Source organism: Diplotaxodon limnothrissa, linkage group LG8 (assembly GCF_057381915.1).
Source record: "Diplotaxodon limnothrissa isolate DT_005_m linkage group LG8, D_limnothrissa_male_GT1.1, whole genome shotgun sequence".
Taxonomy (NCBI): domain Eukaryota; kingdom Metazoa; phylum Chordata; class Actinopteri; order Cichliformes; family Cichlidae; genus Diplotaxodon; species Diplotaxodon limnothrissa.
In genome coordinates, this window is record NC_140603.1 from 9,404,623 (window position 1) to 9,428,740 (window position 24,118).

At 41.0% G+C, this 24,118-nt stretch overlaps 1 protein-coding gene across 1 annotated transcript in view; it reads left to right on the plus strand.

The window, feature by feature from the left end:
- Positions 1-24,118, plus strand: part of cacna1g (calcium channel, voltage-dependent, T type, alpha 1G subunit) — a 350,831-nt gene that overhangs the window by 186,510 nt on the left and 140,203 nt on the right. Inside the window, exon 6 of the mRNA XM_085361223.1 lies at positions 11,620-11,779. Coding sequence (XP_085217349.1) covers positions 11,620-11,779 — 160 coding nt within the window. The remainder of the gene's footprint in view (positions 1-11,619; positions 11,780-24,118) is intronic.

Consider the following 24,118-nt stretch of genomic DNA (forward strand, 5'->3'; position numbering starts at 1 on the left):
GCTCATCCTAAAACACAGACACACGCACATCTTCACACTCCTGTTAACGAGCACATTGTTCCTGGGCCGGTGTCCACGTCCGGCACTCTGGCAATGATTGATGCGCTAACATGGCAGTCCTGCCAGTGGAAGTGACAGATACATTTCGCAGGCTCCATCCGCTGGCTGCCAACAAAAAAACAAAAATCCCAGACTGTGTCACCACCATATCACCACCCACCGTCTGCCATCTGATTGGCTATTACCCTCACGTCCAGTACCAGTCCGCAGGGACCTTGTACCAGCCTGTCATTGGCTAAATCAAGGCAGACATGACAGCCAGTGACATACCTCTGTGTAGTATTCAAACGGAGTTACTGGGTGCTCTTGTGTCCAGAATACAGTGTTTTCTTGGTGACAGAGGAGCATCCCCGGCTTTCTTCAAGATATTCAAGGCAAAAGGTGCTTCTAGTAACTATTTAATAACCACATTCTTTAATATTTAAATATATACTATCAGCAAATGCTACTGTTGTATCCTCGAGTCAGCTGCTACAAAATTCAAATTGAAGAGAGCTGCATTAATAGGTTTTAGTTACAGACCTTGAGGCACTGAAAGCTAGAATACTAACTAGAATGCTGAAATGTAATTTTTCCTGCCTTGTGTTTATAGGCGTAAAGGTGCCATTGTTATGCAGGGAAGGGGAAAAAAATCCTTTTTTATCCTCAGGCTTTAGTTCACACTTATTTTACTATGCAACACGCAGTATTTTCAGAATAGAAAAGGAATCCAGCATGATGGATTCTCATCTACCAAAGTTCCTAGTAGACTTACCCGCCAACTGAAATTGTAATTCCTTATTTGGTTTTGGTTTTAATGAATTTTCCCACCATGGTTATCGGCAAGTTCTTAATTCCGAACAGCAGCTGCTGGGATTAAAGAGGAACTCCACTGGGTTTATGAATACATGACAGTGTAGTAGACATGTGGCGTACAACATAGCCTTTGAAAGTGATTGTAGCTGCAGAGGAAGTCAGAAAAAATACCGAGTGGTGATACCATCGGGACACTATGAATTTAAACGTGCATTTTAAAGCGCGTTTTAAAAAGTATGGGAACAAAAAAGGTGTGGGAACTGACAGACAAAGACATTTAAGGTTTGCATCATAGGACAACTAGGTTTCTGGATATTATGATCAGAATCCCCATATATACTTTTTGTCTTTATGAGATGCATTTTTAGGACCAGTGATGTAACCCAGGTGACCCAAAGTCATGTATTAGCCCTATTTTATGTCACAAATGGACACAGACATTTTGATAATATCATAATAAATGTAAAGGTACTGTGAATAGAATTTAAGGTTATTTAATAGACAAACACAATGTTGTACACATAAATATACACTGATTCTTATTAACCTGGAATTAAGCCACTTAACCTTAAATGCGCATAAACATAATTATTAATTCCCAGTATTGTTGTAATTACAACTTCTCCAGAGAAGTGAGAACAACAACAGGTAGTTATAAGCTAACATTATGCCAGCTAATGTGCCGGCTCTGAAAAACAATTTGTGAATAAACTCTCATATGATGAGAGGATGTAGTCAAAGAGCCCGAGTCCAACAAGGTTAGATCGACTTGCCGGCTAATAGCTGCTAACAGCAGCATTGACAGAAAAGTTCAGGATATCCTCAACAACTCGCCTCAGTATAGGTGTCATGGGACAGAAGTGAGCTTCACCAAATCATTGACTGATATCAAACTCCCATATTAGTCAGTCAGTTTTACAGCCATTTCCAGGGTGATGAGACGTGGACACCTACAGCGGCCACCATAGCTAGCATTGTGCACTTGAAGTAGGAGGAGTAAGAATTCAGTTGACTGCAATCTGACATCTAGTGGTGAGATTTTACACACGTACCCTTAATTTAACAAGCAAAACAAAGCCGAATCATTCTGAAGCTTAACACAACAAAAAATGCCAAAAACATCATGAGACAAGTTACAGGTACCGTCCGAGGTTTGTACTTTACAGAAACCGTTCTTAAACTTACTGTAGGAGCAGTATTTGACTTTTAATCTGTTCCTATTTTAATCATAAGCTTTTATTAAACCTAATCAAGTCGTTTTGATTGAACCTACCCGAAACAGTCTGAAAACTAAAGGTCAAAGTTGCTGCCATCCCTCCTAACGTGGACGTGATTTTGTTTTTTATACTTCCTCATCTAGCGAGATAGTATTCTGGAGGACTACCCTGCACATTGCAAACTAACATTAAATATGCACTCAGTGCGTTAAATGAAGATAAGTTAGGAATGAGAATGTGTTGATCTTACTGAACTTTTGCCAAAGCTTAGTTCATCCGATTGTGTCTTTAAATGAGGCAATAATTCATGGGTAACTTAAGAAACCGAATAGATTGCGTCAGGTTGGAGGGCAAAGGTGGTTTTATGCCTCAGGCTTGCAAATGAGCAGACGTAACAAGATAAAACTTTTGCATTCCTCCCAGACTCGGTGAGTCTCGATGAAACTTTTGGCTGCTGCGAGTACGCCACATTTGAGCGATTGATAAGCTGGAGGCAGCAGTCAATAGTTGATTATCACAAGACACACAAGACACACACTCTTACCCATCCCTGTCTTAATGAGACTGATTAATAGCCCTCAGGCACTTGCTGATTGTTGAGCTGCCTCATGTGCCCTTTTCCCCAGAGCCTTATCAAACTAGCCCACACATATGCACAGGTAGAGCTCGTACACATTTTCCTCACTTTCTCACACACTCGCGAACCTGCAGTGCATGCACATGCAAGCTGTTATTTCTACCCATGCATCAATAATACGTAGTGTTTCATCCTGTTCTCCACGCTCTGTTAGGCTTGGTGTTTGAGCTGTACCAGGTTCATGCACACTGTCTTGTAATTCCACCCAGATACGCCCTAAAGGCAACAGCAACACAGGAACATTATCAACCTCGCAGCTCCCAGCACGACCATGCCTCCTCCTCCTCACCCTCCTCCTCACCCTCCTCCTATGGCACATTGTTTGCCAAGCCACAGTACTGTAATTAAAGAGCTCACAAGAACGTCCTAGCGTCTATTCTTCCCTAAGATGTTGGGAGAAGGGTTTTATAGAAAGGCCTAAGTCACCCCCTGACTTTTGCTGTTTTATTGCGATGTAAATACAAGAGGGAGAGCCTGGATGAGTCAGGGGACGGGTTTGATCCGGAGGGCTCCTTGTTTAAAGAGGAGAGCTGAAGTAATAACACGCTGATAAGGTTAGAAAGAGTTCAGAAGAGGAAGTTGTTTGCCAGAGGATGAAAGTAAAGAATGTCACAGCGTAATCCTTGCTCTCCGCTGTCAATCTTTTGCTGTAAAAAACAAAAAGCTCTTTTTAGGCGAATCTTATTATGACAAGAACACCCCCAGCAGCTGTTGGCGGGCGAGTGATATTTCCTTGCCTAAAGACAGAAGAGATTGTGTTTTACTTGAATTTTCGGTCCCAAGTCATTTTCAAGGTTTTAAGCTGCCACAGTTTCTAAAGGCTTGAAGTTCAGGTCTTTGATCAGCTGGAATATTCCCAGATAAGCAGAAGACGAAAGCACGCACAATCATCACCCCACAGCTGTGTTTTGTCAAAGAGATTTGATGCAGGGGTAAGTGCAAGTGAACAAGTAGATGTGTAAAAAGGTGGAAAAATGTTCCTTTTTAAGTCATCATTTGTTTGAGTGAATGATGGAGTCTAGGGCATCATTTATCACATCCAATCGTTCCTTCAAGCTTATCCAACTAGCCTCACAGCTGGGCCGGAGTCTATTGCAGATGAAATGGTGAAAAAAGGGTAGTACAAAGAAGAAAAATAGTATCCAATCAAGTTAAACCATCTTCAAATAAATACATATAAATATTGGGCTGTTTCTTCCTTTGACCACTTTGACCAGGAACAACCTACAAACCATCAAATTTTGGCCCATGTCAAACTCGCTCAAATACTAATCTTTCCTGCTTGCTCGCCTGGTTCCTTATATACCTCACTCGCTATCACCTGATAGCCAAGATGAAAAGATAATCAGTGTTATTCATTTAACCTGCCAGTGGTCATAAAGTTAAGCCTGATCGGTGTGTTTATATATGTATATTGCACTCACTCACTCATATAAATTGTGTATCTTTAATTTAGGGATTTGTTTATCTGCATTTGCACAGCTATGCCCATGTGGGTTTGTTTGTATGGAAGGCCCGTTGTGGAAAATGGATCAGTCTGACTCAGTATGTAGAATAATCATAAGCATAAAACTATGTGAGTAAACTAATTTAGATTTTTTTTTCAGTGTCTGTTTCTCATAATTTTGTATCCACTGGTCAATACAAAAAAAAAATTCCGATGATTACAAAAGTTCAGTTCTAAGCCCGTTCTCTTCATCGGGATTCATTTTTTTCCACATGGACTCTGGCTATGAGTCTCATGACTCACTTACACAGAGGATTATTTTCATTTTGGGGACATGCAATCATCTCTGTCTGGAGTCGCTTACAGCGAGCTTGTTGCCGTCCACTCGGAGCAAATAAGAAGAGACGCAGGTGTATGCTGCCCCTCGACTCAGAAAGCCCATTAGTTCACAGTACACAGATTACAAAGCTGGCTGGGCCGGAGCTGGACCTGGACAGCAGAGCAGAGGAAGCAGACCTAATCTGCCTGCTAACAGATGGCTCCCCCGATCACACGCAGCAACCCGCCTGCCAGCCGTGTTGGAATGGAGTGGCTGCCCACGGCGAGGTTGGAGAGGGCACACAGGCGGAGGAGGAGATGATTGTTATTGAATATGAAATGTCAATCACTTGGAATGAGCACACTGTAGAGGTTGGGAGAGGCTTGGTGGATTGATTGTCTTACCTCGGACATAAACAGAGGTTCTTCTTAAGAGATTCATGCTCGCGTCTGTCACTGTTTAACAAGTTACTCTCATGAATGGCTCTGATCCAGACGATGTATTGTTTAATGCCCTGATTTATACTCCTCTCACAATAGCACTCTGCAAAACAAACTGTTGCCACTTCAAATACTTTATGTCGTCTTACTTCTGGCTAAATTGCTTCCTAACTGCCATCACGCCTGTTCCAAATACCAATCGCTCAAAGCTGACTTCTTTAATGTTCAGCCATTACAGGCGTACCAGCTCTGAGACTCTTCTGGTTTTGATCATACTCCGGACATATTTAGACTATATTTTAAAAAAAGAAAGAAAGAGAGAAAAGAAAAACCCTTCACATACCGTACTTGAATAACATTAATATGTTTGCCGATGACTACAGCAATTCTAAGATGGTTAATGTGATGAATGTGTTGTAATGTGTTGCACTCTCACTGTATGTGAGAACCCAAAGTGCCCGAAGCTGCGGTTCCCTTCGTGACCACTTGAGGCTAGCTCTGAAAACAAGTCCCCAAATGTAATTTTCAAAGATACAGATAAAGTTTTCTTCATTTAAGTAGATTTTTTTTGTTACTGAAAATTGAGAACACATGCTTTCTAACTAGGTGCCAAAACATTGACTTCAAAATGCAGTGTTTAGAAACCAGTGACATCATGATGGTACGTCCTTCTTCTATGAACAGTCTTTTTGTCTTTTGGTGGTTTTTTCTCTCCAATTGAAATAACCGAGTTCACGTAGCTCTTTCATAACTCCAAGACAACATTTAGTTTCTTGGAAATAATGAGCCTCACTGTGAATGCAGCACAAGCATGTACAATTATACAATAGATTATATGAATATGCAAAAAGCAAAATAACAAACAAACAAAAGCACTGCTATATATTACATATTTAATCTATCATAACTGGTACTGCACGGGGTTCTGACAAATATAGCCACTTTATAGCTGGATGAATGCTTGGTTAGTAACGTCTATGTATCTTGTCATGTTAGCAATAACTGATTGATTAAAACTCACTACTAGACTAGTTTTGTTTCCACTCATTGAAGTTATTGACCCTTTTTAGCTAATATCACCTATCAGTCTCAGTTCAAAATGTTCAGTTGTAACTACATTACCTTTTCATACCTGTCCTGCTATGATGGGAACTGTATGGACTTCTAAAAAGATGATTACATAAACTCTGCTGGAACAGGACAACACCATTTGGACAACCTACCTGCAAATCTGCAGGACAATGTAATTTGAAGTAGTTAAGTAAATAATTGTAACAATGTTTTTATTTGTGTGCGCATGTGTGTGCTTTACAAACATATTTCCACATGATGACTCTAAATGTAAATGAGGGCATTTCAAAATGAACATATTAAATTTTTGTTTTTAACATTATTGATATTTATCTTCCAGCATTTTTCAATGTTGTAACCATTATACTTTCACACATTTATCCACTTCACAGAATCCCACGAAGGTCTGTTAAAATAATGATGGTAACAAGTCTTGTGTGTGTGTAAGTCTGAGCTGTGTCAGTTATAGAAATCTCAGATGCAGATGTGTAGTACTGCTGCTCTGAATCACAGCATATGAAGCCCGTCATTGTCTGGACACTAATCCCAGCTGCTGTTGCTAACTCAGGCACAGCTAAGCAGCATCCTCACAGCTCAGCACATTACTCTCTGAGAGCGATCACATGAAGGAGTCGCTGCTTAATGTGCACTCTGTGTGTGTGTGTGTGTGTCTGCAATGACCAAACACAGCGAAACACGGGGTAGATTTACCTTTTGACTCGGGTCTCTCAGAGCGTATGGGCCCTCACACCTCTGAATGAATCCGTATATTTTCAGGCAGTTCAGGCAGTCGTGATGAAGGTGTCTCCCACCAAAGGGCAAGTGGCTACAAATGGCCACAGGCAGTGAGTCATGCCTTCATTTTTACATAACTCCCTGCACTGGATCGCTTCCCTTGAATCATGACAGGATGTTTCTCTTGTAAACAGCCCTGCAGAGCCGTATTTAATAACTTGCACGATGAGTGGAGCATCGCAGATAATTTCTTTACGCCTCTCATCTTGCGCCGTGATGGTAAATGCTATTTATGCTGCTACCGCGTCCAGTGTGTAATGTGGCAGCTATTACACAAACGGAACCGTGCTTTTCAAGTACCATTCAAGTTTCCAGGCTTTCTCTGCTGTCACTTTTCAATTTTAGCTGGATTTCACAGCTCCTGGATTTTTCTCCAGTGTCTGCGAAACACGCAAGTTATCCTTCAAATGTTCAGCACTGTCACTCATTCTCTTGTGCCTTACCTTTGCTCCTCTCCTCCCTTCATTTCTCCCCCTGCCTCTCTTGACGGGCTGTGGCTCATTTTGTTCTCCAGATCTGAGAAAGTCCGCAAACTCCTTCTTGGATTTCCTCCCATCTGTCAACACGGGAAAAAAAATAAAATCTGTCAGTGTGCACCCGATTAAACAAAAAAAAAACTGAAACGAAAAACAAACTCAGAGCTGAAGATATGAAAAGTTTCTGATGCAGTTTGCTGTGTCAGTCTCAGATGGCGCAGTCGTCTAAACATGAAAAGGATGAAATTTCGCCAACTTTAAAACAGGAATGGTAAATGCATGCACTTTCACTCCAGACCAGAGGAGATTTTAGTGGATATGGACACAAGCAAAGACTTTACTGTGTATTCTGACAGTGGATCTCCTCCAAATCACACTTTAAAGTATTCCTGATATATGTATATTTAAAAAAAGAACCATGAAGATGTCAAGGGAAACCCACTTTGATTCATTAGTTTGTTTTTCATTTCATCTCATATTCCCATTTTTTTTTTTGCTCCTAACACATCTGATGGGATTTTAACTTGGAAATTGCTCATTTTTTCTGATTACCCTTTAATATTTTGAAGTAGAGCCCAACTGATTTCTCAGCAGAGAAATATTCTAACTTTCTCAATATTATAACTTAATGTTAGCTGTTTGCCAATATACTGGTATCCACATTCATCACAGCTAATAAAGACAAATTTAAAAAGTAAAGCAGAGATGGAAGAGACACCCTTCAATCATGCTGTAAGTGTTGATGTTGACTAGTTTATCTGCTAGAGGAAAGTTTGGAAGTTTTGGAACGGCACAAACATAACAACCAGATCCGAGCAGGCAGAGTGTAAACAAGTAATGTGTTGTCTTGTAAACTGCATTGTCGTAGTATGTTATTAAGGACCCATAAATAACATCACATGATAGAACTGACAACCTGTCCAGGGTGTATCCCGCCTCTCACCCTCTGGTAGCTGGGATAGACTCCTGACAGCCTTCTCATCTCACTCGTCCGGTTCAGATTAAAACATTTAGGTTTCAGGATCTTTACAAGTATTTCAAGCGAGCAGAGAAATTTGGAGAGTTCTTTGTGTTATTGCTGGGTTTTTACCTCACAATATAAAGCGCCTTGAGGCAACTGTTGTTGTTGTTTGGCGCTGTATAGATAAAATTTGAAATCAACTAACTGAATTATTTTGCTTTGATTTTTTTTTATCTGTATGGTCAGTTCTTAATGGTAAAACACTGCAGTTTTTTAAAGAAGGGAGATTCTTACATACCTAAAATTCACTATGAAAATATCACTGGCCCAAATTTTAAATGAGTTTGCTGAAATGTTGACATTTTATTAATTCATTACTTATTAAAGAACAAGATGGTTCATCATCCTGAAATGTCCTGAAAACTGGCACTAGTCTTTAAAAATTATAAAATGTTCTTACATTCATATATTTGGGGTTTTAAATACTTTTAGCATTGTAGACCAAAATAATGCTATTTTAATTTCTATGCACATTTAGATCACACAATGCAGCTGCATCCATGCCGTTTTGGATCAGACAACACTATAATCCACAGTCCAATTTACAAGGTGGCAATAATGTGCCAAAACTGATATAAAGCCAGCAGGACGCTATGCTGCTACCAGGAGGCTGAGTCAAATCCAAAATAAAATATTTGTGGTCATACGCAGGTGGCAAGTCAGTTTAGACAACAAGGCACGTGTGAAAACGAATACATGACAAAACCAAAGCACAATGCACAGGAAAAAAGGAAGATTATGTACAATTTGAATGAGGTATGGAAACTTTGGCTAGAAATGAATATTCTGATAATGACAAAGGGAAACTACAGCATTGTATACTTGAGAGAGTAAATAACTGATGGGATGCTGGTGTGGCCTGAAATTGAGGCAACATTAAAAAAGCACAAAGTGGAATCAAGGATTTGCAAAAAAACACAAAGTGATTAAACATAAAACTGTAATGGGAAATCTATCTATCTATCTATCTATCTATCTATCTATCTATCTACCTACCTACCTACCTACCAACCAACCAACCAACCAACCAACCAACCAACCAACCAACCTTGGTACAATTTCATTCAAAATGATACCAAAATGTTTTAAAAGTCTTAAAATTAGCATGTTTTTACAGGGTGTCTATAAGTAAACAAATTGTAACATTTTCTTTTATCAAATCCGCACCTGCCCTTTTGAAAGCATCCCCCAAATAAACTAATGAGCTCAGTGCCTTGGTTTCTTTTAATGGGACCAGATAACCCTTTGATTTCATATATCTCGTTTTCCCACCCTCTGCCTATTTGGTGCCCTTTCCATTGACTCAGTGTCCTTCCCTTCTGCCCTCTGTTCCTCAGTGCCATCAAATGAGTTCTGCCATTGCAATGGCAGGCTTCGATTCGGCCTATCCAATTACCCAGAAAACCCCTGATCAGGAAAATGATCCTCATTATTAACGCCTGACTCAAAAACACAGCCAGAGAAGGAGAGAGAGAGACAGAGAGATGGGCAGGCAGAGGTGGAACTAAAGACACAGAGGGGAAAAGGGGAAACCAAAGCAGTGTGATGGAGAATAGAGATTACACATTGGCAAAAACAAGAGAGAACTGAACAAGGTTAGGTAAGATAGATTAACAGATGGTTGGATAGTATACAGCTAGTGAGAAAATCAATGTGAAAATCAAATCAAAATCTGAGGGACAGAGCCAGAGTTAGCAGAGGGAGTGTGTAGGCGGTAGGAAGTGTGTGTGTTGTCAGAAACATGAGGGAACACTGTCCAGAGCAGACAGATTTAGAGATGTACTGTATGAAAGGCAATAAAGCAGGTCTTTTACTGTGGCTTTAATTCAGAACAAACTGTAGGAGTCCTGCTGGTACTTTCACAGACTGCTAACTACTTCCGCTTGACTCAGTACCATTGTGTCTTCTCCAAATATATTTTTAAACATTATTTTAAAAGGGTGTTGCTAAGCACACCAACACAGTGAAATGACAGGTTTCTAGTAACTACTAAGCATTTATGCCGTCCGGGGCTCTGACTGGGATGTCACTTTGGATTTTTGCTACACCAGTGTCATCGTGGACAGTTATAGCACTTACAGTACTTTTCAGCAGCAGAAACTTTGACATACTTCACTGATGATCAATACATGCTGTTGGTTTGCACCACTTCTAAATAGCATCTCGCTAAATTTGGAAAGACATTGTCACTGTCACATTGGCAATCTGGTGTTGGACCAATTAGGGCTTACTGTAGTGTGTATACACTATATATTAGTGTCTATAATGCCTAGTTAGTGTTTTATTAACAATCATCGGATACTACTGTGAACAGACGTTGTGTTCGAGTTGTACTGTGGGCCATGTAGTGATTAGATTCTGTCAAAAAAGCAAACATAAACAATGTGTGGAATAAAAAGGCAGTAGCTAGCTATGTGTCAAACTGCATGATGTTAATTTTGTTGAGCATAGAGTCAGTTCAGGCAGAACAAGATCAATCTGGCTCTGCTGATACCTTTCTATGGAAACTCTAACAAGAGTTATTGGCTGCTTTAGCTTGCCCAACATTGCTGTACATCTGCAAGCCTCTTTGCAACCCACCTCCATCCCAGTTCTTTATGTTTTTCACATCAAAAATGTGGAAAAAGCCTAAAAACTAAAACAAAAGCTATCGGTCCTGTCAGTGCAACATGCCATTTATAAGTCATTATTAGCAGTGCTTTATATATTAAAAAAATGGATGGGCAAAATTAAATTCTGCTATACATGGCGGTCTACAGTTGTTCATTTCAATTTCCTGAAAACCTTTTTACTGGCGAAAAATTTCATCCTGAGAAACTGACACACTGAATCATTTCTGTTTGTCAAGGGCCCCATATTGTTTACGAGTGACCCACAGCACTGTACTTCGTCTCCTAAAATGAATGACCGTGTTTTGACAGTCCTTTAATAAGCCCTGTTTTGGTAGTATAAAACATAAAGCGCAGAGCGGCTATATTTACTAGATTATGACATGTAACAGGCTGTTATTTCTGTGATTCATCATTTTTGTTTCATTTTCATTAAACTGAAAAAAGCTACTTCGGCATCTGCTGGAAAGTGTGTCATTTCATCAGATGAATAAAACACAAAATTTTGCACTTGTCCCTGCAGGTCTGTTAAAACAGGATTTATGCAGCATTTAGTGTGAATGGTACTTGTTTGACTAGGATATATGCAGCGATGAAAAACGTTCTGCAGTGCCTCTTTAACTGAAAGTGCTTGGATTCTCCATTCAAACAGACCTGATCCACACAATGCAGCTATATGGATCTACTGTGTGCTGCACAGATGTTTGACCTTTGCTTTGTCTCTTCTCTCAGGTATGCGTATCCTTGTGACCCTGCTGCTGGACACCTTGCCTATGCTGGGTAATGTACTGCTGCTGTGCTTCTTCGTCTTCTTCATATTTGGCATAGTGGGTGTCCAGCTGTGGTCTGGCCTGCTCAGAAACCGCTGCTTCGTCGAAGACAACTTCTCCTTGTGAGTACCATGCTTTCCATCTCTACTGTACTCATGTATGCATTGTCTATATTCAATTCAGTTCTATTTAATTCAGTTAAATTTCATTTATATAGCACAAAATCACAACAACGGTTCTCTCAAGGTGTTCGACACATTTGGTGCTTTCTTGTCCAAATTCCATTCAATGCAATTGTATTTATATAGTGCCAAATCACAGCAACAGTCGCCTAAAGGCATTTTGTGTTGTTAAGGAAAAGACTCTACAGTAATGCAGAGAAAACCAACAATCAAACAATTCCTGTATAGAGAACAATACCACAACCTGCATTAGATTTTACTTTACCTTCAGTGCCAAATAAGCCCTTTTAGCTAGCTAAAAATGGTAATGATATATCCTCCTTCTACAGGCTGAAAATTGTTCAACTACATGCAAAGATGAGACTATAGTGAGAACAAGAAGTGTAACTAATTGACTGCTAGTAGACTTTATGCAGCCACACTTGCATTAGCACAATTAAGAATTTAAACCACCAACTCTTATTATGCAAATGTCACAGTAGTAGTACAATTAATTGTTAAAAAATGAATAGTTTTGACCCAGACAAATAGCCAAGCTTTCTATTAAATCTTTAATAGACAGATCTCATTTTTCAATCTGCAAAATTAACATCAATAGACACTAAAATATTTAATATATTTTAAATTGATCGAAACAAATCGTAAACGATACAGATTAATAATCAGTTATTTACAGGTTAATAATGGATATTTATACTCAACAAGAAAGAGCTATCAGTCGTCAGTATTCCCAACCTCTTATCTGTCTAGATTTGTAGAGAATGGAAGAAATGAGGTGAGTGTTGCTGATTTAAACCCTGTGGTTCATGTTAACCACTTTCTCTCAATAATTTAAAGGTCCACAAGCTGGAAGGATTTTTTTATGTATTTATTATTTTTCTTGAAAAGTGATGCTATTGCTGCAGCATAATTCTGCAGGAGATCGAAGTCAATCTGGGGAGTGAACTTTGACTGAGCACCCTAAACTAGGTCAAAAGGTCTGTGATCACAGAGTCTCATCACATTGATGAATGGGATAGACAAGCCTGGGAATAATGAGAAAGACGTCATGTGAACCAGGCATATAGAACATGGAAACCAATGACTTATTCATATTCCCTGTATCTTCCTGCCCTCATCGTTCCCTCTCGATGTATAACTCCTCACAGCTATAATTGAAGTTCATGCATAATGGCTTTGCTATGCAGGCATTTTTTCCCTCTGTCTCTTTCTCGTTTTCTCATCATCATTGTCAATTTTTAGACATTCCTCTTGTACCTTGAAAATCATTATCATTGCAATAGAAAAATGGCACCTAAGCCGAGTCATTTTTTTAATGTCCAAAGTCATAAACATAACTGTTTTAATGCTTGTGTTACACACTGAAGGACGACAGGGTTCATTCAGGTGCACATGAAGATTTATTGCGCTGAAACACAGCAAAACAATTCAGTGTTACTGGCGGCTTCCATTGTAATAACTGGCCTGCGTTACTTTTGTGGCATTACGTGTAATGGCCACGTATTAATCAGCCCTTAACACACAGAGAAAATGACCAGTAACAATAGACAACATAACATGTACTGGCTGGTCTATCTCCTATAACTTTAACTGAAACCAGCTAATAGTTTCCTTTCACCTTACTGATGGGACAACACGGTTACAGAGATTAATGCAGGAGGCTAACATGACTTAGCTAACGCACAAATGTTACTAGCCTTACCCACAGATAACGTGAAACAACTCCCTTATTCGCTCACATTAAACACCATATAAACAAGAATTACACTCCAAACATGTTAAATAAGCATCAACTTTACATAAATGTATGTAGTTCTCGTATATTGCTCTCACCTGAAACACAGCAAAACAATTCAGTGTTACTGGCGGCTTCCATTGTAATAACTGGCCTGCGTTACTTTTGTGAAGGATTATTTTGCCAGTTACCCGTTTGGCTGAGCCGCCACTGCCACCTACTGGCGAAACTAAATATCGCCCTAACATCACATCAGGTGGGAGCAAATGAGCTTTTCGCTCTGTGTTATGATGCAAACTATTGTCACAACAAATAGCAAAAAATGATGATGGGGGGTGGGCACGAACACATAAGGAACACATCTGAGACTTGTTCTTAATGCGCAAAATACTCAGGGCGCCACACCCTCCCCTACTTAATAAAAAAAGAAAGAAAGAGGGAAAAAAAGGCTTCCGTCTATTTTTTCCTAAACTCTTTGAACATGTTTGCCGTTGTCAGTACATTTCTTGTGTACTATTAGTATACCTATCCCTGGGTAACAATTATGGTTACACATGCTTCTGACATCTGTTCAATGAAACATTGCAGTACAACAATTTGCATTCAGCAAATTAAAAGTCATGGTAGAAGCTAATCATGAATCTTGTTGTGCCAAGTAACCATTTTTTCTCCCTCAAGGTTAGTAAACAAGTTCATCATGTTACTCTGAATTTCTGACTGTAACCAGACTCAATATTCGGCCAACAATACACTAGTCTGTTACCACACTTAACTTTGTTTACATATCAAGGCATCTTTTACAGATGGTCATCATCATCATATGTTCAGCATGTGACAAGTTAGCACACACCATAAGAATGAGTGTTAGATTCTGTCCATTGTCTGTTGGTGCTACGTTTGCTCTATTCTGCTTGTCACAATGTTCATGTTAATGTCTTCATTTTGGATCAGTTTCTTATTACTGTCTCTCACACCTTGCTGGTATATCTTCAGGCCACCAAGGCCTCCACAGTCTCTGGGTGCAAATAGCTCCCATCTTAACACTGTCCATATCAGCTTGTCTGACTGTGGGTTGTCCTAATATATCATATGTCAGCATTTTGGGCTGACGTCGCTCTCTCTTGGGGTGTCTGAGGACAGGTGACAACCCTAGTTCACTGTTGGAGTCACTGTCTCCTTGCTCATCTTGTTGTTCATCCTGTGACTCCTGGTGGTTGTAATGTTGCTCTGCTGTCTGCAACTCAGGTTCGTGTATCTCTCTGTGGTCCTGTAAGAAAGGGTCGAAGTCAGCTGTTTGAGGCTCCCCCAGTTGTTGTTCACCCACCAGAGATTCCAGGGTTGGAGGGATAATGGTGGTGGTACTGTTTTGCTGTGGAAACCTCCACACAAGCTCACCCTCATCCTCACTCTCCACGTCTGTGTCTTGTTGTAGTAGCTGTTGTTGAGCTTCTACCCCTTTTTGTCTCAGGCTTTTTCTTTTTTCGTTTTGCTCCTGTCTGTGTGGTTTTTCTACAGGTAGACTGTCACATGGAAGCAACAGGTTCCTGTGTACTGTGCGGCTTTTTCCTCCCCTCTCTGGCTTGATCTCGTAAACTGGGATGTCAGGGCTTTTTTGACTCACCACCACATACACTGTATCCTCCCAGTATGACCGAAGCTTGCCTGGGCCTCCTCTCTCCTTGAGGTTGCGGAGCAGGACTCTGTTCCCCGGATGAAGTTGAGCTCCGTAGGTCTTACGGTTGTAATAATGTTTACCTCTCGAAGCTTCTTTCTGGGCTGCCATAGATGCAATCTCATAGGCCTCCTTCATTCGGGATTGCCATTTTGTCACATACTCCTCGTAGCTTAATTGCTGTTCCTGTGAAGGCAAGTTGAACAAGATGTCTATAGGAAGTCTTGGAGTACGGCCAAACAACAAATAGTACGGGGAAAACCCAGTAGCCTCATTCCGAGTGCAGTTGTAGGCGTGCACCACTTTTGTCAATGATTCCTTCCAGTCTGCTTTTTCAAGGTCAGTTAGTGTTCTCAACATGGACAACAAAGTTCTGTTGAAACGCTCCACTTGCCCATTTCCTTGTGGATGGTATGGGGTAGTGTGAGAGCCACGTAAACCACAGACTTTCTGCAACTGGGAAAACATCTGATTCTCAAATTCCCTGCCCATGTCATGGTGGATTCGTGCTGGGAAACCAAAGTTCAGAGCAAAGTGATTGAAGACCTTATCCACCACTGTTTTTGCAGATTTGTTTTTTGTTGCATAAGCTTGTGCAAAACGTGTGAAGTGGTCCATCACTACCAGTATGTACTCATATCCCTGTTTACAAGTCTCAAGGTGCAAAAAGTCTATGGACACAAGCTCAAATGGGAATGTCGTTGTAATGGTGGTCAGTGGGGCCCTGGTAATCTTACTTGGCCGCTTTCTCTTGAGGCATTCGCAGGCATGCATTACAAAATGCTCCACATCGCTTTGCATTCGAGGCCAGTAGAACCTGTCCCTTATTAAACACAGAGTTCTTTCTGTCCCCAAATATCCCATCTCTTTGTGCAGTTCCCTGAACACAGTGTCACGATGCTCTTTAGGGAGAAGAAGCTGATCTCTGCCTTTCACTCTCCTATAGAGGACCCCATCATCATTTATGTGCACTCTGCTCCACTGCCTCAGCAAGATTCTGACATCAGGGGGTTCTGCTGTTAGGGCACGACCTTTTGGTAAGTAGTTGTTGATTTTGTGTTGTAAAAAGCGACTAATGATGGGATCTTTCTCCTGACTCACTCGGATTTCCTCGGGTGACAGAGACTTTCCAGCAGACAGTGTAACCGCGTCTTGCACTAAACTGACGGCACTCAGGCTGACAACAACAGTTTCATGCAGCAGATTCTCCCTCTGCAATACTGCACTTTCAACAGCAGCTCTAGCGACACCCTGTTTGACTTCTGATGTGCACTGTGCCATATACTGCTCAATGTTTAGTGGTAAGCGGGATAGGCCATCTGCATCAGCATTTTTCTTCCCTGGCCGGTATTTGATAGTAAAGTTGAAGTCAGCCAGTTCACTCACCCAGCGGTGGCCTGTGGCGTTCAGCTTTGCTGTCGTAAGGACATATGTCAAAGGGTTATTGTCTGTGTAGACAACAAAATGTGGGGCGTAATATAGGTAGTCCCGAAAGCGTTCACAGACTGCCCATTTTAAAGCCAAGAATTCCAGCTTTCCCGAATGCATATGATAGTTTTTCTCAGGGGGTGTTAATGTCCTTGAGCCATATGCAATGACCTTCATCTTGCCTGCTTGCTTTTGGTATAACACAGCTCCCAGGCCCTGTTGTGAGGCATCACAATGGAGTACAAAGGGCTCTGAGAAATCAGGGTAACCCAAAATAGGTGGCTGTGTTAGACAATCAGTCAACTCATTTAAGGCATTTTGATGGCTCTCAGTCCATTTAATGGGTGTGTTAGGCGGTGGTCGACCTTTCGGTTTTGTCTTAACCACTTTCCCCTTTGTCCTGGGCACTGGTGGCGGTGCTTTATCTGGAGGCAGTGTCAGCAACTGGTACAGGGGTTTTGCCACTTTTGAAAAGTTTGGGATATAGGATCTATAGTAGGACAGGAATCCTAGGACCCGACTCAGTTCCCCCACTGTGGATGGTGGTTTGTCTCTGAGAGCTTGTACAGGGACTATTTCCGCTGGGTCCATGGTATATCCCTCTTCGGACACCATCCGACCAAGGAAACGTACCTTTCTCTTGAAGATGTCACATTTCTGTGGGCTGAGTTTGACACCATGTTTTTGGTATCTCTGAAGGACGGCTCTGATGTGTTCAAGATGAGTATCAAATGAAGTAGAGTGGACTAGGTTGTCGTCCAAATATGGCTGACAGATTACATCCCGCAGTCCCCTTAAACAGTCCTCCATGCTCCGCTGAAACTCTGCTGGGGCCGAGCTGAGGCCAAAGGGTATGCGGTTCCACTGGTACAAGCCCCAAGGTGTGATGAAGGCTGTCAGGGGGCGACTTTCAGGGTCCAGGAACCCCTGATGGTATGCTTTCCCCTGATCAAGAACAGAGAACCAGGAGCTGCCATGAAGGGAATCTAGCATATCCTGAATTCTGGGAATTGGGTGTCTGTCTGGTACTGACTTCCGGTTGAGTTCCCTGTAATCACAGCACAATCTCAATTCACCCGACTTCTTCCGAACACAGACGATTGGAGACGAGTAGGGTGACCTAGACTCTGAAATCCACCCACGGTTCAGCAGGTCTTGAAGATAGTCTTTCACCTCTTGGTGCAGAGGCTTTGGCACAGATATGTAGGTCTTTCGAACAGGTGTTGTGTCATGCAATGTGATGTGCATGTTTAAACTGGGGATGCACCCAACATCTTTATCATCATAAGCAAAAGCATGACATTCCTCTCTTAACAGCTGTCTCACCGTTTGTTGTTCATTTTCCCTGAGATGGTCCAACTTAACTGGAGGGTCCCACTGAGGTGGCTTATGGCTGGAGGAGGGTGTGTTCATCACCTCATTCACCTGTATAGGAGGCTGTGATGAAATCTGCTCTACTGAGTCTTGTGTCTTTTCAGGGGTGATGGGGTACACTGCTTTTATTTCTTCCAGATGTCCCAGAACAGTGTGAGGAATTAAGTTGACATCCCGCTTGTTGGTATTAGCTATCGCGACTGGGATGTACACTGACCTGCCCTCCATTATTGTGACCAGTCCCTCTTGAATGACAAGACCCTCAAGCAACTGTGATGGTTCATTCGGGACAAATAACAGACTGTGTCCTGAAAACTGGGCTCCAATATGTGCACGGACATATGTCGTGGTAATCTGTTCAGCAGCCAGACATAGTCCCCTCTTTCCTGCCAATACTGTGCCCACACTTTGGTTTTGGTCTGGTGACTGCAATAGTTTTAGTACTGATTTAGCAGTGTGTACTGATACTGAGAGGATTTGGCTGATTTTTTGAACGTTGCGTGAGCTTGGTTGTCGCTTGCCCCATTTACTCACAACTTCCTCTATTACATTAAATCCAATAATGGGCAGTTGTGCAACATTGGGGTCACTGGATACAAGCATTGAGACTAGAAGACAATTTTCAGGGTTACAGTCCAAATAGAATTCTGTCTCTACCCACCCATCATATGGGATTTCACTACCATTAGCTGCTAAAGCCACTAGAGGTTCTGTTCCCAACAGCTCAGCAAGTGGCCTGACAGTGCTGTGTGGTAGGTGTTGTTCTCGCCATTCATTGTTAATCAGACTTGCCTGAGCTCCAGTGTCCCACAGGGCCTCTACTGGTACCTTATCTAGGTGGCACTGAACTGTGCATCTTTTCCCAATGAGACTGATGAGCTTGGTTTGCCGTTGTGAGGGTATATAACCATTAGATGTATCACTTGTCAATTTGTTGCTGTTTGGCTCTTTTGGGCCAGTTTCAGTGCGTGTGGAATCATTTTGTGGTGCTTGTTGATGCGAGGTGTTTTGCACATAGACAGGATCTACCTGGGACCTGGGTGATGAGTGGGCTACTGTGGGTCCCGGCTCAGTAGCCCCCTCCCGTTTCCCTGGGTGATCCTAGCCTGCCTGCACCCTCGGGAAAGGTGACCCTCCTGACCACAGCGGTAGCAGTGTCTACACAGATCACCAAGCTGAGCCTCTCTGCACATTTGGCAACCTCTAGCACGTCTTGTTGTAGGAGAGAACCGACTGTCCATACTTGACCTTACTTTTGTTGCTTCCAAAGTCTCATTAAACATTTTCTTTACTTCAAGCACATCAGCTTTCAGGCCTTCAATCAGCTTAGCTGTCTCTGAATCCAGGCCCTTATTCTGTCCTTGCTTTTTCTTTGTGGCACCTCCTTCACCCCCCTTTGTCTGAGTTTCATCCTTTCTGTCTGGTTCACTGTTCAAAGGTGGCTGAGTGTGGTTGTGCTGTGACTCTGCGTGTACCTCATTTATCCTTGGTGTTTTTACTGTAGTATTTCTCCTCAGTTTATTTTGTCGCTCTAATTCAAGGCTGGCTGCTTCATTTATCTTCTCAATTAGAACCTCATCTGTTACTTGGTAGTTGCTAAGATAAGGCTTTAACTGAAACTTCACGGCTTCACTGAGGAGGCCAGTCTCTAATGAGCGCAGGAACTTGCGCTGAATTAAGTCTGGGCTGAACTGCTCCCCTTCATCGTCATCACCAGACTTCCAGAGCAATTTCTCTCTGAGTTCTATTGCCCTGAACAGAAAGCACTGAGCAGATTCTTTGGGGTCTTGAGATATGCTCATGAGTTGATGAAGCAGGTCAGCTGACGAGTCTACTTTGTAATGTCCCCGTAATATAGTTCTTAGTGTGGGAAGTGTGAGGTCACGCTTCACTTCCAGCAAGTCTCGAAGGTGAAGGCCAGGGCTTACTGCCTTAATCACAGCTTCAATGATTTCAGTCTCTGAGTAGCCTTTCTTAAGCCCGGAATCAATTTGGTTGGTCAAGCTAGTGAAAGATAACTTGTCTTTTTGTCCTGCTTCCCCGATCTGACCCCAGATCCGAAAGTCTTTTCTCAGAGTCACTTCTGGTGTAGTAAAGGGTGCAGGCTGACTTACTTGTTTTTCACTTATCCCAGCTGCACCTCTAAACTCGGTCCCCAACGCTTCAATTTTTTCTTCCAGAACACGTCGTGCTTCTGCTTGAGCTTGTTGGAGCTGACTGTACTCTTGTTTCAGTCTTTCTATCTCACTGAGCTCTGCTCGTTGTATCTCCACTTCAGCTACAGGATGTTCTTGTAATGACTGTATGAATGACTGGAGATCACGGATGAACTGCTGAAACACTTCAGATTCCTCTGTTTTTTCAATCTCATCCAGAGTACTTTCTGCCAGCCGAATCAGAGCACGTCGGGACTGTCCTTTAAAACCCACCCCTGCTGGTTCGCTGCACTTAAGATGCTGGCATACCTTGGTGAGTTCGGGTTTCCCAAGTGTCCACAAGGCTGTGCTGATCTCATCCTGTAGTTGTTCCATCTTTACCAGATGTTGATTTAATGTGTTCTAGGTTCTTGTCTGGAGCAGGAAATATGCTCCTGGCTGGCTCGCCAAATTATGTTACACACTGAAGGACGACAGGGTTCATTCAGGTGCACATGAAGATTTATTGCGCTGAAACACAGCAAAACAATTCAGTGTTACTGGCGGCTTCCATTGTAATAACTGGCCTGCGTTACTTTTGTGGCATTACGTGTAATGGCCACGTATTAATCAGCCCTTAACACACAGAGAAAATGACCAGTAACAATAGACAACATAACATGTACTGGCTGGTCTATCTCCTATAACTTTAACTGAAACCAGCTAATAGTTTCCTTTCACCTTACTGATGGGACAACACGGTTACAGAGATTAATGCAGGAGGCTAACATGACTTAGCTAACGCACAAATGTTACTAGCCTTACCCACAGATAACGTGAAACAACTCCCTTATTCGCTCACATTAAACACCATATAAACAAGAATTACACTCCAAACATGTTAAATAAGCATCAACTTTACATAAATGTATGTAGTTCTCGTATATTGCTCTCACCTGAAACACAGCAAAACAATTCAGTGTTACTGGCGGCTTCCATTGTAATAACTGGCCTGCGTTACTTTTGTGGCATTACGTGTAATGGCCACGTATTAATCAGCCCTTAACACACAGAGAAAATGACCAGTAACAATAGACAACATAACATGTACTGGCTGGTCTATCTCCTATAACTTTAACTGAAACCAGCTAATAGTTTCCTTTCACCTTACTGATGGGACAACACGGTTACAGAGATTAATGCAGGAGGCTAACATGACTTAGCTAACGCACAAATGTTACTAGCCTTACCCACAGATAACGTGAAACAACTCCCTTATTCGCTCACATTAAACACCATATAAACAAGAATTACACTCCAAACATGTTAAATAAGCATCAACTTTACATAAATGTATGTAGTTCTCGTATATTGCTCTCACCTGAAACACAGCAAAACAATTCAGTGTTACTGGCGGCTTCCATTGTAATAACTGGCCTGCGTTACTTTTGTGAAGGATTATTTTGCCAGTTACCCGTTTGGCTGAGCCACCACTGCCACCTACTGGCGAAACTAAATATCGCCCTAACATCACATCAGGTGGGAGCAAATGAGCTTTTCGCTCTGTGTTATGATGCAAACTATTGTCACAACAAATAGCAAAAAATGATGATGGGGGGTGGGCACGAACACATAAGGAACACATCTGAGACTTGTTCTTAATGCGCAAAATACTCAGGGCGCCACACTTGCATCCATTTCTCTTGAACGCATATCACTGATACATATTTTAGTGCTTCGGCACAGGCTGTTAGCTTGGTTGACAGTAACTCTTTATTAGTATGATCGAGACTATTGAAGTGGACCCGTGCGTCATGTCAGGGTGTGATAAATCGACCGAACAACATACTGAGCTCATCAGAGCAATAAGTGCTCCTGTAGATCATCCCAAAGTGGGAAACAGATTTTAAGAATATATAAATAAGAGAGTGTGGATAAGTGGATATGTAGTCACACAAAACATGTGATGCTACAGTGCAATTAATAAAACTGAATGTGTGTTGACAGATGAGCCAGATACTACAGAGTCACCAGACACACACCAGTTATTCCAGACAGGCGAGTGTTCTGCAACAGATATGCCAAGATGTGTTATAGCAGGCAAATTCTCTTGTATATCCAACTCATCCAGTGCACACTGGGTTCTCCCTGGGTATTTGGCCCTGGATATTTCAAACACAATTAAAGCTAGCTTCACTGATTATTTACTCCAATCTGTTTGCATGAGTGTTAATCAGTGGAATCAGCTGCTGTAGTGTTTGCATGGATTTAAAACCTGCAGACTTTGGGATTTTGAAGTTGATCCACTTAAAATTGTGCTGGGTTTATAATAAAGTCCAAAAGGAACACCATTAGGAAAATTAGAAATGTCCCGCCAATTATGACAATAAATGCAGGCTGCAGTTGAATACATGTGAAAAAGACTATTTCCTGAGGAAAGACATCTCTGGACTTTTTTTTTCTTGGAAACATTCAAGGTCACATATTTAACCTGAGATATTTCGTCAGGCTGTTTTGCAACATGCAGCTGCTCAAATTTATGCATTACTTTTAAGATGATAATTCTTTCGGAATCATTTATAATTTATATATATCTTATTTGCCTCACTTTTTGAGGTCCAGTCATTTAGTATGAGATTTTCTAACTTTTGAAAGAAGAAAAAAAAACATGGTTTTACTCTTATTAATAAAAATAGTTGCATTTTTGACTAAAATATGTGATTCTTTCTAATTGCAGTACTTTTGTAGTATTGTTTCTACAACCCTATATGTCTGTCTATTTTATATATGATCGACCTGTCTTATCTTTTATTAGATTTAGTGTTAAGTTCAGATAAATGAATAATATTGGGTAACTTTAACATTCATGTAGACGCTGATGCTGACAGCCTTGACACAGATTCATTAAATTATTACACTTTATTGGGTTTTTTCAGAGTGCATATAACCCAACTCAGAGTGTAATTTAAACACATAATTGTAATTTAATTACACTGCACTGGGAAATACATTTAAATACAGTAGATAATACAATAGTCTTTCTGAAAGTGCTGTAACTGAGTTTATGGAAGCAATTCCTCCAGTGTTATTATCCTCAATGCTGTGTGCCAACACTTCTAAATTTGGACAAAACTGGGGTTATTGTACTCGGCCCTCTTAGAAACATGGCATCTGACCAGGTACTTACTCTCGATGGCATTACTTTAGCCTTCAGTAAACTTGAGGAAATCTGTTATGTTTGAGCAGGATATGTCCTTCAGTGCGCATGTTAAACAACTATGTAGGACTTCCTTTATTCATTTGCACATATATTTTAATCTAAAAAGAAATCTAGTTTCAGAGTGATGCTGAAAGACTAGTTGATGGATTTATCACTTTTAGGATGGACTATTGTAATTCATTATTATCGGGTCATTCTAAAGTCTCTCTAAGAACCATTTTGCTGATTCAGAATGCTGCAGTAAGAGTATTAACAGTGAGAGTAAAGGGTATATTCTGCCCATATTAGGAACATGGGCATCACTGACTCCCTGTTAAATCCAGAACAGACTTTGAAATCCTTCTCCTCATATACAAGGATTTGAATAATCAAGCCCCGTTGTATTTTAAAAATCTAATACACTGTAAAAAGAATAACCCTATTCAAATTAAAAAGAATGATGTCCAATTGTCACATCCAAAATATTTGACTTCATAGAATCCAAATTGAGTCACTTGATATGACCTGATACTTTTATGTTGATATAAACAATATTACTAGACTTGACTGAAACTTTAAATTTTGCATTGATCCAAATTGATTTTTTTACATAGAACCATATTTTAATTATTGAACCAAGCTAATATATTGAAATTTAACCAACCTAATGTATTCACATCGAACCAAATTAACATGAACTAATATGTTTGTGTTGAAGCCAGGTAATTGATTTACA